The 14,884-nt window shown below is 39.1% G+C and overlaps 1 protein-coding gene across 1 annotated transcript in view; it reads left to right on the forward strand.

Moving 5' to 3' along the window:
- Positions 1-1,228: 1,228 nt before the first annotated feature.
- The window catches only part of LOC106933055 (receptor-type tyrosine-protein phosphatase T-like), a 30,703-nt gene continuing 17,047 nt past the window's right edge, over positions 1,229-14,884 (forward strand). Inside the window, exons 1-6 of the mRNA XM_088006000.1 lie at positions 1,229-1,363; positions 4,642-4,752; positions 6,814-6,850; positions 7,329-7,426; positions 7,567-7,683; positions 14,316-14,470. Coding sequence (XP_087862126.1) covers positions 1,229-1,363; positions 4,642-4,752; positions 6,814-6,850; positions 7,329-7,426; positions 7,567-7,683; positions 14,316-14,470 — 653 coding nt within the window. The remainder of the gene's footprint in view (positions 1,364-4,641; positions 4,753-6,813; positions 6,851-7,328; positions 7,427-7,566; positions 7,684-14,315; positions 14,471-14,884) is intronic.

The raw sequence follows: 14,884 nt of genomic DNA on the forward strand, positions 1-14,884 counted from the left end.
GGCCTTTTCGGGACCCTCAAGTTAACAAGTTCTCCACTACAAAAACTTTCTTACAGCGGCTGCAAGGGTAACGACAAGAATTTCAAAGAAGATGGAGGCAAATGAAAAGCAGAGAGTCGAGGGGCCAAAGGAGGAAAGAGAGGAGATGCAAGGTTATAAAGAGAGGGAGACTCTGCCAAGGAGTGGAGCTCATTAATGAGTAATGGGTTGGTGACTCTTTGCCCTTGGACACCTCAGCTTCTGATGACTTTGTTGTTACTCCAGTCCAGCGCCACAGATGCCAGCGTGGGGCAGCCTGCTCTCTGGGTGCAGGATCAGTTCCTGGCGACAGATAAACAGACTAACCACAGATCTCTGCTTTAAAAATCTCGCTCCACTTATACTGTACAAGCGAAAGCTTTACATTCAGTCATGATTGTTGCGAACATGATATTAATAAAAGATGATTGTGACCTTGTCTTTTTCAGTGTGAACCAAATGGTAAACCTTTTCTTTGGTGTGGCCTGTCTGTGCCACCCTCTTTTTTTCAGTCCAGTTTATGTGCAGCCATTTCTCAGCCGATTGCTTCGAGTTGAATCCTGGAGGTCAGTGGCTTGATGTTGCTGGGCGAGAATGTAGCGGCAGCAGACAGTCGCTTGTATGGTGTCGTTGACTTTACAGCAGCCAGACACAAAGCAGAGAGCGCATGTAGCGACAGTGGAGAGGAAAAACTCCCCGTTAACAGGAACAAACCTCCGGCAGAACCAGAACCGGCTCAAGGCTTGAGCCAGGAAGACTTAGTGAAACATCAAAGTGTTTTTCTTTTACTTTGCACTTCATACAACTAAGCATTTCCTCTCAAACATAGCAATATGTTTATTGTTTCATTATATGTCAAGTAAATTTTTTTGTATACTTTGTATATGCACAAATATTTACTAATTAGGGAAAAGAAAATCATTTCTCTTTGTCTCAAGAGGCGTTTTTATCCCTGATATACTGTACACAGACTACAGAAAGATCCAACCCACTGTCAGCCTCTTCAAACCTGTGGCCTGTGTCCAGATCTGCAGTGTTTGCGAGCCAGTACCTCCTGCCATTTCAGCCCAATTAGAAGCTCCCCTTCCTGGGCAGAGAGCAGCAGAAAGGGCCCCTCCTTCCTTCCAGCCTTATATCTGTTGCTCTCCTGTTATGACAGCCTCTGACACGAGGTCTGTGTAATTACTGCTGCCTGAAGGAGCAAGACAGTATGGGGCAAGACAGAGGGAAGGGAGGAAGAGATACAGCAGAGGGAAAGCACAGAGGAAGAGGAGAGACGTGTGGACAGGATCGGCTCGGGAAAAGAGGAGAGAAGCGGAAGCGTAGAAGTCAGGAGAAGGAGAGAGTGAGCAGACGGCTGGCAGACGACCTCCTGCTGTTTGTTTGTACATGCGGTGTGGAAAGAAGAGTTACAAAGTGTGAGTGAGCTGATAGCTGATGACAGTATCTAGTACCAGTAGAGTGGATTCATGCTGCTGTCCCGGTGGCCACTCAGCCGGAGCAGCAAGATTTCTCTCATTAGAAAAACACAAGACAGATAATTCTCAAGGCGATCCGAGACGATAATTAGACGGTTTTTTCTGCACAATGTTCCAAATGAGTTATAGACTGCAAAAACACAAAATCTTTCCAAGTATTTTGGTCTAGTTTCTAGTGCAAACATCGTGATACTCTTGAAAAAAGACAAAACTAACTTACAAGTAAAAACGTTCTAGTTCCACTGGCAGATTATTTCACATATGACATGGGAAAAATGTCTTGTTATAAGTATCAGTATTCAAGAGGCACAAGCTGCTGCATCCTGCTGAAAAGGTACTTGTGAGTTAGTTGCACTGATCCAGAGTGCTGAAGGTTTTGTTGTAACATTTGAACTTCTTTGCGTAGTGAGAACATGAAGCCCCAACAAACCTGGAAGTTATCCCAGGTCTGAACCGACGACACACACACACACACACACACGTTTGTTTTGCTATCTTTGTGGGGACTTTCCATTGACTTCCATTCATTTCTACAGCCTAAACCTGACCTTTACCCTTTTCCTAACCCTAACCATCACATACCTAACCCTAACCAACCAAAACTCAATTCATACCTTAGCCCTAACTCTGACCCCTGACCCAAAAACAGGGTTTCTCCTCGTGGGGACCAGGCTCCGGTCCCCACGATTGGTCCCCACAACGTAGTATATGTCAGGAAAATCGTCCCCACAAGGTATTACAAACAAACGCACACACACACACACACACACACACACACACGGCTCCATGTTTGTTTTGGTGACTTCTAACTAAAACTCCTCGGTTAAAAAAAGAAAAGCATCCCTTCAATTTCTGAATTACATCTAAGCATTTCAATCCACTGCAGACTTCACTCTGAGGCTGCCGTGAATAGAAAAGTCACATCTATTCCAAGATGTTCACTCAAACTCCCAAAATGTCAACGCCTACTTGACAAAATAATTGCGCCCATGTAGCCGCAGCGAGCAAAGAGGAAATGGTCTCAGTTGAAGGTCTGAGTCATCGGCTGAACAATAGATTCTCTAAAAGCTGCTGTTGACGGAGAGATTTACAGAGTTCTGAAAAGCTAAGCTTTGAATTTAAAATCGATAACACGTGATTCTGTTTTCATAAATTTATTATGCACAGGCTCAGTTTTGTGGACTCAGCTACATAAAGCAAGGTTCAAGTGTTCAGTAGGATTCTGCACCAAAGGGGGACAAAACAGAGACAAAATGGATATTTTTGAAGCTACGTTTCAAACAACCACCTTTGCATTAGTAAAGCAATGCTCCTCTTTTTTCAGCCTGTTAACTTGATGACTGTCAGTAATTTATACTTTCCAGTTTCTTCTCTAAGCTTTATTTCAGTTCTCCTCTTCTTGTTATTTTCACATTATCATATTACCTCACAGTGGGGGCGGTAAAAAAAAATCCGTGTTAAGCAAGCAGCCAAAGACTGTAGGTGACGGGGAACAAACTAGAGATAATCAGTCTGAATTATGCCCACCTCATCTGCAATTACCTCCTGTTGCTATGACACGACTAAGCCAAATGACTGCCTCCCATTATATGTAATCACTCTCATGTGCATCCGAATATTATAGATGGCTATTACTGAGCCCAGGACAAAATAATGACTTTCAGAAGTGGAAAAAGAAAAAAAAGAAGAAGCTGATTTATTTCTTGTGACATGTAATGAGGATGGAGTTTGAGTGTGAAGGTGAAGTTGGTGCTTCATTTTTTTGGTCAGAGTGGAACAGTTGGTTAACATTATCATATACAATAAATTAAAATATTATTGAAAAGTGCATTTATTTCAGGGGTTCATCAGGTTGAATTACATACGATGGTCTGGAAAGTCACAACACTTTTGACTTTAAATGAGTCTTTGTGCTCATGGATATTCTCTGGTCTAAGCTGGTTGGGTCCATTTTGCATCCATCCAGTGATCAGCTGGTTCCCTGTCAGCTGAAGAGAACGACTCCACACCATGATGCTGCCACCACTGATCCAAGCAGATCAACTGAATCTGGTCGCCACTGCTTGCATCTTTAGGTGAATTGAACAGGTTACACCATCTGACTGCTTTGAACCTCTGCAGAGGTTTATGACTGAGCTGCCTTCTCTTTGGCCTCCATGTTGTTTGCCTACTAATGTTCTCTATTAAAAATGCAGATCGACTCAAACTAGTTTTTCTTGGTTGCACTGGATTTTATTTAAAGATAATTAGAGTAAATGGTGGTAAAAAGAAGCACTTGTCAGATGCATTTTTAACTATGAAAACCATGTTTTTTTTACTGCTGTTTGGAAAATAAGGTTCTATTTTTTGTTACACACAATGTTTGTTGGACTTTCTTGCATAATGACAAAGAAGTTCTAATTCTAAAATCTCTATAAAACATGTTGAAGATTGTTGTGACATGAAATGTAAATTTTGCAACATAAAACTGGTTTGTTTATGCTCACGCCCATCATGTTGCATTCCATGATGCATCTAAAAGCATCATGGAAGTGTCATCTACATTTTATTGAGAGAGAAAATTGTTCTCTTTTAAATTTCAATGACCTTGGAATGTGTTTTATAAACTGCTACTGACTTAATGAAGTAAATCTCTGAATACGTTTATGGTAGATTGGGAAAAGTGTTTTCCAGCATTAAAAGAGCCGCTTCTTGTAAAACAATCTCTCTCTTGATGGTTATTTGGCAGCAAATAAAAGTGTTTGCTGAGAGCAGCGGCTTGTAATGGAAACAGCATTTCTGACACATCCAAATAATGTTGGTTTTGAATTGCATCGGGGAGTTCTTTTATGTTGCTTCTAACAAATCTATCGAGTTCATCAGAGAGAAGCTGCTGTGGGACTGAATGAAATGAAACCATACTGAACCAAACCATGCAGATTCCTGCTCCGTCACCAGGTTCTGTTTCATTTTGATGTCAGATCCTGTTGCTGTGTTTTTCAATTTATTTTAAATTGTTTTGACACCTTTTATAGAAATTGTCTCCAGTGCATACATCTTCTTAAAGAGGACTGATTGTGTGTGTGATGTCATGATTCTGCCCCTGGTAGTCAGATCCCCACCTGCACAGTTAGCTTCTCCGATCTGTGGGTAAAAGTAACTTTAGGCTTGTTGTATTTTTGTGCTATCTGATCCCACAGACGATCACACCAGAGTCCGACTGCAGCTGCTGGATGGAGACCCCCACTCCGACTACATCAACGCCAACTATATCGATGTGAGTTAACACACACACACACACACACACCGATTACAATAAACACAATATCATTCTGGGGAATGTAGGCGGAGGGAAGACTTTAACCAGTCGACCTCAGCAAGGTTTTTGTTTTAATATCTTATATTGTAATAATCTAAAGATCTGCTCGCACCAACAAAGACTTGCACTTAGATTCAGGTCTAGACCTGCAGCAAAGACTTAAAATACAAACTCTGACCACTTCCTAAACCCTCATCGTAGCATTTGATGATCCACTAAAAGATTAATTAACTTAGTCACGTTGGAATCTGGAAATTCATGTAACTTTTCTTCATTTCTATTCCCTCCTCAATGCTCATTATTATTCCCCTCAGTTTATCAAATTTTATTCATTGTATCATGATTGTATTGAGTGCTCTAATGAATTTATTGGAGTCTCTAATGATGAATGCCTTTTTTATTAAGATGTAAGGAACGAGGAATGTGGAAAACTAAAATCTGAGCATCAAACTGTCTCAGTTAAGAAACACAAGGAGGATTTTAATAGCAACAAAAACGTATTAAAGTATTAATCTCAGCCCAGTTATCTACCTAACTAGGAGTAGTGATAACATCAATGGAATAAATGGTGTTTAGAAAGTTACTGACAGAAAAAAAGGATCCATTTTTATAATCCATTATTTAAATGACAACCTTGGTTTATTCAGAGAGAAGCGGAGAGTCGGAGGACAAAACAGGAAAAATAGAGCTGGAAAAAAGGGAAACACACAAATAGGTGGTGAAGGAAATGAAAACAAAATGGTAAATTTGAGCTTCTTTGATATCTGAAGTCAGACTATTGAATTCATAAGTGTTTCACCAAAAGAAAATAATTTCAAAATCAAACGAGATATCAATATTTAAAAAGTATTTAATGAAAGATTGAAAGGAAGAAGAAACACTGATTGTGCTCAGAGACAAATTTTACTACACTTGAATATATTGAGAAGACAAAAAGGAAGAACACCCCAAAGAAGAAGGTGAACCACAAAAATGCTCTACAGAGACTTTTATGCTTTAATTATAAAAATATTAACAAAACAACCAAGATTCAAAAATAGTCTCAAGCAATGATTCAGCAGCTTCTGAAACCGTCTCCTGTAACTGTAGCTGCGTTTCTGTTGACCATATTTTGTGCAAATTGGAATTCAGAAAATAAATTTACTTGATGGATAAATGGCAATTTTGAAAAAAGTCACATTTTTTGATAATTTTTCTGTGTGGATGAGGTGGTTTTTCAGACATGTGCATCCAACACTTTGCATCCATGGAGTAACTGCAGCAGGTTCTGCAGGAAGCCTCAGCATCACAGAGTTCACCAAAAGTTGAGTTTGTTGTTCAAGTGTTGAATCCACAGATCTTCTGACTGTTGTTTCCCTAAAACGCTGCGTGCTTAGAGACTCCCCAGTATAAAGGTCTCTGATGCCTGAATAAGGAATCTTCTGACGGCTGATAGTGCTGGTTCCATGGCTGGAACATGAATATATCCCATGTAAATATGTACATCTATCACCACTTTGATTTTTAATGACTTATTGTGTGAACAAACTTATTGATTTTAATGGCATTTCCTATGAAATTGAAACACAACAATTGTGAAATTGTGTTTTTCAACATTAGCTCGATATTGAAAAGGTTTTGTACACATTTTTATTGGAAATTCAGATATTGTGTTATATTGTAGGAATTTTTCCCAAGGTTTTTCACATTATTCCACTTCACTAAAGCTTGCAGAGATGTTTGGTTTGTTGATCTTTTAAGTTCCCACACCGACATTTTAGTCAGTTTCTTCCTGTTTGATTGGCTCACATTGTTTGATTGGCACACACAGAAGCTTTATATGAAGTGGGATCATGGATTATTCAAGCCAAACCATCAGCCCTCCACCACTGTGCTTCACAGCTGTTATCAGTTTTACTGTATTCTGATGCATAAAACCCTGAAACTAAATGAAATTAGAAAAAAAGAAAAATGCATTAAGCAAAAATGTGACCAGAAGGTAAGGAATCTTTTTAATGCCTTGTTCCTTCTGACTCACAGGGCTATCACAGACCCAGACATTACATCGCAACACAAGGTAATTAAACTGGTGCAGTAAGCATATGACAAGCTGAAGTGTGGTTTGTGTGTGTGTGTGTGTGTGTGTGTGTGTGTATGAGTGTGTGTTGCCGCCACCAGCATGGCGTCACTTCGGAGTGGAAGGCTGTTACGGCAGCCTCCTAAATCTAAACTGCTGTATAAAATCCCCCTGACAAATTTAAGACCCCATTACCTCAACCCCCCAAAACTGCTATCTGGGATTGATGGTGTGTGTGTGTGTGTGTGTGTGTGTGTGTGTGTGTGTGTGTGTGTGCGCGCGTGCATATGCAGTTGTGCTGTGCTTGTGTGTTTGTAACAGTCTGCATTATCACTGCTGATATTTTCCTTTCTAACATGAGTTTGCCCCCATCTGCACACGCGCAACATGCGCGCACACACACGCACGCACGCACACACACACACACACACACACACACACACACATCAGCACTGATTTTGTGTGTTTCGTCTGTCAGGACCCATGCAGGAAACGGTGAGGGATTTCTGGAGGATGGTTTGGCAGGAAAACTCGGCCTCTATCGTCATGGTTACGAATCTGGTGGAGGTGGGAAGGGTGAGTTCAGCGCTATAAAACTGATTGTGTCCTGAGATTATGACCTGGAAACTTTTATTTTCCGTCTTGCAGCTGGACTTTCAGGTTGGTGATTATCACCAGGCACTCTGCTTAAATCTGTGTAAATGGTGCTTTTTCAGGTGAAATGTGTTCGTTACTGGCCTGATGAGACGGAGGTTTATGGAGACATCAAGGTGACCCTGATAGAAACCGAGCCTCTGGCTGAATACGTCATCCGGACATTCACTGTCCAAAAGGTAAACAGGACTTCCTTCATCTGGCAGATTTCACCAACCAGACTGGGATTGTGAAGTTGCTCCTTCCTCTCACTGTAAAGACAGTTGATGTCTCTGTTTACGTAATATGAAGATTTGATGCTAATATGCTCAGATTGAAGGACAAAACAAGGAAAGGAAGTTTTTTTCTATGCTATATATTTTTTTAAATCCTGAATTTCCTCCGTTTCTTTTTTGGAGCCTGCTTTTTATACACAGGGTTTCTGCACATCTTGAAAGTCTTTACGTATCAAAAATTAAGGCTTCAAAATGTCTTAAAATTTTAATTTTTACATAAATTCATTAATTACAGGTGTTGAATTTTGTCGTGGCAGAACCTTGTAATATTGCGTTTTATGTAGGTTTTTTTTCTGTGGCCAAAGACAGACAGTTGAGGCTTCTGGTAGCATTCTGCCTACATAGCCTTAATAGCTAGCTAACTTTTATGTGTCTACCGTGGGTAAGTGCAGATTTCTCACCAGTTCGCCTGATGACGTTCGCCTTGATGCTACATGCATTCTGTGCAAAAAAAAGCTCGGCCCTATTGGGATAAACATGCAGGAAGCCAAATGCAGTGTGAGAAGCACAAAGCTTCTGCCAAGAGCCACAAACAGACTCCAGAAATGTCAGTTTTGATCCTCTGGTGTGGCTAAAGCTCCCCTGAAAATGGTTGTCGGTGATTCTACCAGAACTGATCCAAGAACATTTGGTGTGACGCAAACTCAGAAGTCGGAGGTTTAGTGGATTTTAAACACTCTGGTCAAGCGCCAGTACTAACCATTTAGGAATTTTATTTGAACAAAGCTGTTCCAGTATCTATAGTTAATCTCACAGGTTAACTATAGATAACCTGTGAGATTATCTAGTATTTCTTAGTATTTCTTTCTCAAGTTATCCATTCGTACAAATATATAATGTGCAATTTTATTTTGTACTTTAGTCATGACACAGGTCTTAAATTTTATTCTTCTTGGCCTCAAGGAGTCTTAAATTTAATTCCTCATGGTTTGAGAAAGTCTTAAATTTCATTCATACTGGTCTTAAAAGATCTTACATTTCATTTATAATGGTCTTTAAAAGTCTTAAATTTCATTCTTATTGGTCTTAAAGATCTTATATTTCATGTATAATGGTCTTTTAAAGACCATTATACATGAAATGTAAGATCTTTAAGACCAGTATGGATGAAATTTAAGACTTTTAAAGTCTTAAATTTCATTCTTATTGGTCTTAAAGATCTTATATTTCATTTATAATGGTCTTTAAAAGTCTTAAATGTCATCCATACTGGTCTTAAAGATCTTACATTTCATTTATAATGGTCTTTAAAAGTCTTAAATTTCATCCATACTGGTCTTAAAGATCTTACATTTCATTCATACTGGTCTTAAAGATCTTACATTTCATTTATAATGGTCTTTAAAAGTCTTAAATTTCATCCATACTGGTCTTAAAGATCTTACATTTCATTTATAATGGTCTTTAAAAGTCTTAAATTTCATTCTTATTGGTCTTAAAGATCTTATATTTCATTTATAATGGTCTTTAAAAGTCTTAAATTGCATCCATACTGGCCTTAAAAGATCTTATATTTCATTTATAATGGTCTTTAAAAGTCTTAAATTTCAGTTGGTGAAACGCTGCAGAAACACTTCTATATGCAATAATCTTTTTTTTTTTGCTTTGTATGCAGTTAAATTAAGGGACAAAGTTTTTTGAAGCGTCCAGATTAAATCTGTATTTCTTGTGAGAGTTTAGACATTTCTGTTTGAGGAAACAGAAGAAAACTTCATCGAAAGCAGGACAACTTCGTTTCTCTGACCAAAATTGCCTCAAAATCACATTTTTATATACCTACATCTTAAAACATATTTTTTGACTTCTGTCACATTTTTATTTTTTTTGCTTTTCTGCACTTCACCCTGTTTCTTCCCCCATCCCATATTTCCTTCCTTCTTTCACTCATACGAAAGCAGCTTATCAAGACAAGTCCTCAAGCCTTTGCCGTCAGCGCATTTAGCAAGCCATTAATCCAAAGCACCTCCATGTGTGGGTGTTGGGTGTGTGTGAGTGTGTGTGTAAGTTTCAAAGGAAAGCTGATTTCGAAATGCCTGTCATTTATTTCACCATGCAATAATACATGCAAACGCACACACTCAGATTCTGAATTTTCCATCTCCGCTCTGAAGAAGCTCCTGTTACTGCCTGGGTGTGAAAAACAAAGCAAAGGGAAGACAAAGGCAGAGAGAGAGAGAGAGAAAACAGGTTCGAGGCAACAATTAAATTGCTTCACTTGCAGTGAATAATGAGAACAGGATCTTAATGAAAACATTTATTAATGGCACATCCAAAGAGATTAACCGAGCAGAGAGTAAGGAAGGCCGACAGGGTCTCAAAGAAAGAGAAAATATGCAAATGCATCTGCAAGAGAGAGAGCAGGATAGATGGAGGACAGGAAAAAAGATCACAAAAGGTAGCTTGTGTTTGAGAGTCAGGATCAGTTGTAAAGAAAAGCTGTGGGTGAGGGAGGAACATTTCTGTTCCACGGATTGCCAGACATTATTTTCAAAGAGTTCATTTTATCTGTGAAAGTGGAATTTTCACAAAACATGCAGAAAAGAAGATTGCAACTTTAGTTTCACTGCGTCTCTTTCTCACTGTGCAAAACAGATGTCACCTTGTAGACATGCATGTGTAGCTGGAGACAATTTCTTTCATGAAGCATTTGTTGTTGTAGACCATCACACAGAATCCATTAAAATTGGATTTATCTAGTAAACAACACTTTGAAGTGTGGAAATCAAATATTTTTGTGAAGCCAAAGATTTGGGAGTGTAGCAGGATTATAGTAGTTTAGGGTTTTTCATTAGTTTAGTTTAGACTTTTTGTTTGTCTAACTAGTTTTAATTAGTTTTAGCAGGTTTGATAGTTTTTGGTAATTATTAGCCACATATTATTAATTATAGCAGTTAGTTTTTCATACTTTGGGTAACTTTAAGTGCAGAATTCAAACAGATTAAAGAATCGTATTGTCATGATGGAGACTCATCCGTTCTCCATGCTGAGTTCTCCATGTGCAACGTTAAAGAGTCAGTGAGTTAAATTAATTAATTCCATTTATTAATACCAAAATACAGCTGGTCCATTTCAAGCCACCTCTGGGAGACAAAAAGGGACCAAAGAACAATTTGATCTCGTTTATCTAAGCTGCGGCCCAAAGAGGCGTTCCCCAGTGGGCCACTTCCTCTGAGCGCAGCTCTCATTTGCATTTCCTAACATGTCATTTCCTTTAGGTTTAGCTTAGCAACCAGCTAAAAGAGATAGAAGAAAAATGTATTTATTCTCAACAGAAGTTACCATTTTAAGTTACAGTTAAGGTCCAAGGCACAACTGCAATAAAGACTCACATCTAATAACAGAACTGAGTCATGTTGTGACAAAGCAGACGTGCTTTGTTTCTTTATTAATGAGAGAAAATGGCTAATGACACACATTTGGTTGAACTCTGGAGTGATTACAGTGACATTTTAGAGTAACATCTGCAGAAATTATTCATTATGTCTTTGAAAAATCTGGATGTAGAGCCGATTCACTCAAAATGAAATAAATCGTGTTATTAATAAATGGTAAAGAAATGCTCCATGAAATCTAAAGAAAAAATCTAAAAACAGCACTGATGAAAACTGACAGGAGTTATGCACCGCAGTGGTTTTAGTTTGTCTAATCTGACCTGTAATCAGGCGCCAGTTGGACCATAAATGGTTCTTAAATATGTTCCGGCTCAGAAAAGCTCAGAGCAGATTGATTTGAGGTGCAGCTGCGGTCGGCTTTGTTACAACCAGGAAGGTCTGATGGAACGAAGGACTGGAGAACATTATGCTTTTCATGAAGCACAGAGCAATTCATGTTTCTCCCAGAAATAAAACACTTACTTAGTTTTCCAAGGTCATTATTTTTGAATGCTTACGCAGTTTTCTTTTCTAGTATTAGAAAAATGATGAAGCTTCCAGTGTTTCAGCACAAGAAAATAAACAACAAATCTGTTCTTTTCCATCATGACATCTGTTCTGATGCTTTCTTTCAGGTAAACTCTCCCTCTGTGTTTTGTGAACAATTGTTTTCCTATTTCAATCAACTTGCAGAGAAATGACAGGGAAAACGTAATACAACGTAATTGGTTATTGTCCTCACAGAACAATCTCCTCGATGTCAGAGTGAACCTGTAAGTAAAAATCTAATGATTGTTGCAACTTTCTCATCCAGTCGTCCCAAAATATCCAGATTCACAGCAAAGGGCCGGGTCAGCGGCTCTCACCAGGTAGTCAGAGCTCCGTCTGGTTGGAGCAGGAGAGGATGAAAATATTTATGCAAAAAGAGAAAATGTGGTGAAAATTTGTATAGAATCTCATAAAATTATGGATTCATTTCATTATATCATGTGCTGACAGGAGCTGTTAAAATAACTGCAGATGTTTGAAGGAATTATTCTCATTTTTCACTGCGAGGGGCAATTCTGGATTCTCATTTTCCTTCGAACATTTTAATGTTTTTGTTTTATTTTTTCAACCCAAGTATCGTGAATCTGAGGCCATGTTTTTATGTCGCCTATTGATTTAGAGAAGTAATTTCAACATCATAGAGAAGAGTCGATCGATGCAAAGTCGACTAATCTCATTACCTTGTGGTTTTCTGGGTTTTCCGCTGCCTTTTGTCCTTCCTCTCCCTCTTCACTCAATACTCTGGTTTTTACTTCCGTCTTTTCTTTCCTTCGTTTCCTTTGTAGTCCCTGTTTCCCTTCCTTTACCGTCTCTCCTCTTCTTCCTGTCTCTCAATCTAATCATTTATTCCTTGAACTTTACGCTTTCTTACACTCGTTTTCTTGACTTTTATTCCTTCTCTTTTCACTGCTTCTTCTCAAGCCATCATTATGCTAAAAAACACCTTGAGCCAGGATGAGGGATGCAATAACAACAGTTTCATTTCAGTTTCTATTCTTGGAGCGTAAACTGAACTTGGGAGATCATGACTCTCCGTTTTAAACCGCTCTCAGTTTAGAAGCATAAAAGGAAATCGATTGTTCTGAATAATTAAAGAAAGAGCACACCGTGTTGTAGGGGAACGGGAGGAAAAGGAAACAAAATCCCAAAGTGTGTCGCAGATCTATGTTCAAAATAGAAACAGAGATTTAGGCTGACATATCATAGTAAAAAGAAAGTACACCCTCTGACACTTTCATAAAAGCAATTTAGTCTTTTCTGGGTTCTATTTTGTTTTTTAAGTGTAAAAAACACATCAGATTATGTCTCATTTATTAATGAAGAAGCAAAAAGGGAAAAACTGAGTCAATAACTAATTGACATTAGTTCATTAATGGAACAGATTCTACGACCACCATGTTCAGCAGCAATGACCCATTAGGTCATTTTCTGGAAGACTGTCAGGAGTTTTGTATTCAGACAATCTTCCACTTCACACCTGCTCGCCGACTCTCTCCTGGGGCCTCAGGTATCTTCTGTGGCTGCAGCCTTTGACCTCCGTTCCCTGATCAAAATAAAAACAGCACCTTTTCTCTGTCATTTCGTTTCAACAATTTGACTTTCTTAGTTTTTTCCTGATAATTTGAAGTTTTTCAGACTTTCAAGCTGGTATTGCCACATTAAAGAATAAAATGTTGAATATTGAAATTCACAGAGAATCAGTGGCGATATGGAGGCGTAGGGAAACGTTTGTGCCTTTAGTCTCACTGCAGCGTTTTGGACCAACTCAGACAGACAGAGGGAGAACATGTTGGCCTTTAGACGCCAGCAGTTAAAAGAAATTATCAGATTTTGGGGAATGTTTGTCCTGCTCATCACGGACGCCATTTTTTATTTATAACAGTAATACAGTAAAAAGTATTTCTCATCATTATTTCAATCAATCTGCTATTTTGTCTCCAGAAATGTAGTTTAGAGTTTACCGTCAGCACGGAGAATTTTCATTTTATTTCCAGTATTTATGCAAAACTCTGCCTCCACTGGAGGTAACATGCTTTTAAATTTGCCTCACAGTTGCTGTTTTTTCCTCTTGACTAAGCTATATTTAGATTTGTACTTTTACATTAACGTACGCTCCACCCAAAGGACTTAGGAGGATGCTAGTCTCCTTGGTAGCAAACTGGGAAGCTGAACTGGACGATGGCATTTCTTTCTGTAAGTTTCTCCCTAAAGAACCATCATGAGATTTGTGAAATCAATTAATCTTTTTTATGGAGCTTGAGTGGCCTTCAGTTTCCCCAAATCTCCCCTGTAAATTAAGCAAATGAGCCACGATAAGTCTTCCTGCCTCTCAGTCCCAGAAGTGGCCCCGAGCGCCGTCTTGACATCCACAAGATTGATTTATTTTCCATGTGAAACCAGACACATCAAGGCCCTTGTATTCCTGAAAATCCCTGCTGTAAATTAGGGTCCTGAACCGTGATGTGTCTTCTTGTCAGTTTGCCCCAAAAGAGGAAAAAAGCTTTGTGACATACCTGCATTTATCATAATCAGGAGAGAAAATGGCCACCACTCTTCACCAGCAGGTGGAATCCTTTCCTGAGTTTTCACTGCACGGCGTGTCGGCATGTTTTTCAGAAGGGCCACCATGAGATCCGTGAACTTCGCCAGTTTCACTTCACCAGCTGGCCGGATCACGGCGTTCCCTGTTACGCCACGGGACTGCTGGGCTTCATACGGCAGGTCAAGTTCCTCAACCCTCCGGACGCCGGACCCATCGCGGTGCACTGCAGGTAACAGAACGCGCTGAGATGGCCTAAATAAAACAAAGTGCTAATCTGCCCATTCAGCTTTCATGTTTCTGCAGCCCCTGATCTTTCATGAAACTAATTTGGAAAAATATCTTTAGAAAGGTGAACTATGAACTTTGACCTTAGCGTTAGCGTCTGTGTTGCTGCAGCATGTTTAGCAATCAGATGCTATTTTAGGCTTGACTGACTTCACCGATATGCTAACTCCTGTTAGCACAACTTGAACACTAAAGTCTTTTCCAGCTACCATCAGATCGATTTTGAAGCAAAAATAAATCACTAGCCCAGAGAAGCATCCTGTCGCTTGTGCGTCAGATTTACTGCCGTACCAGAAACACGTGAATACAAAGGTTCTGGACTTTTAGATGTTGAAATATTTTAACCAATATTTGATGC

Source organism: Poecilia mexicana, unplaced genomic scaffold, assembly GCF_051168715.1.
Source record: "Poecilia mexicana isolate PSO_F unplaced genomic scaffold, ASM5116871v1 scaffold_5, whole genome shotgun sequence".
NCBI lineage: Eukaryota > Metazoa > Chordata > Actinopteri > Cyprinodontiformes > Poeciliidae > Poecilia > Poecilia mexicana.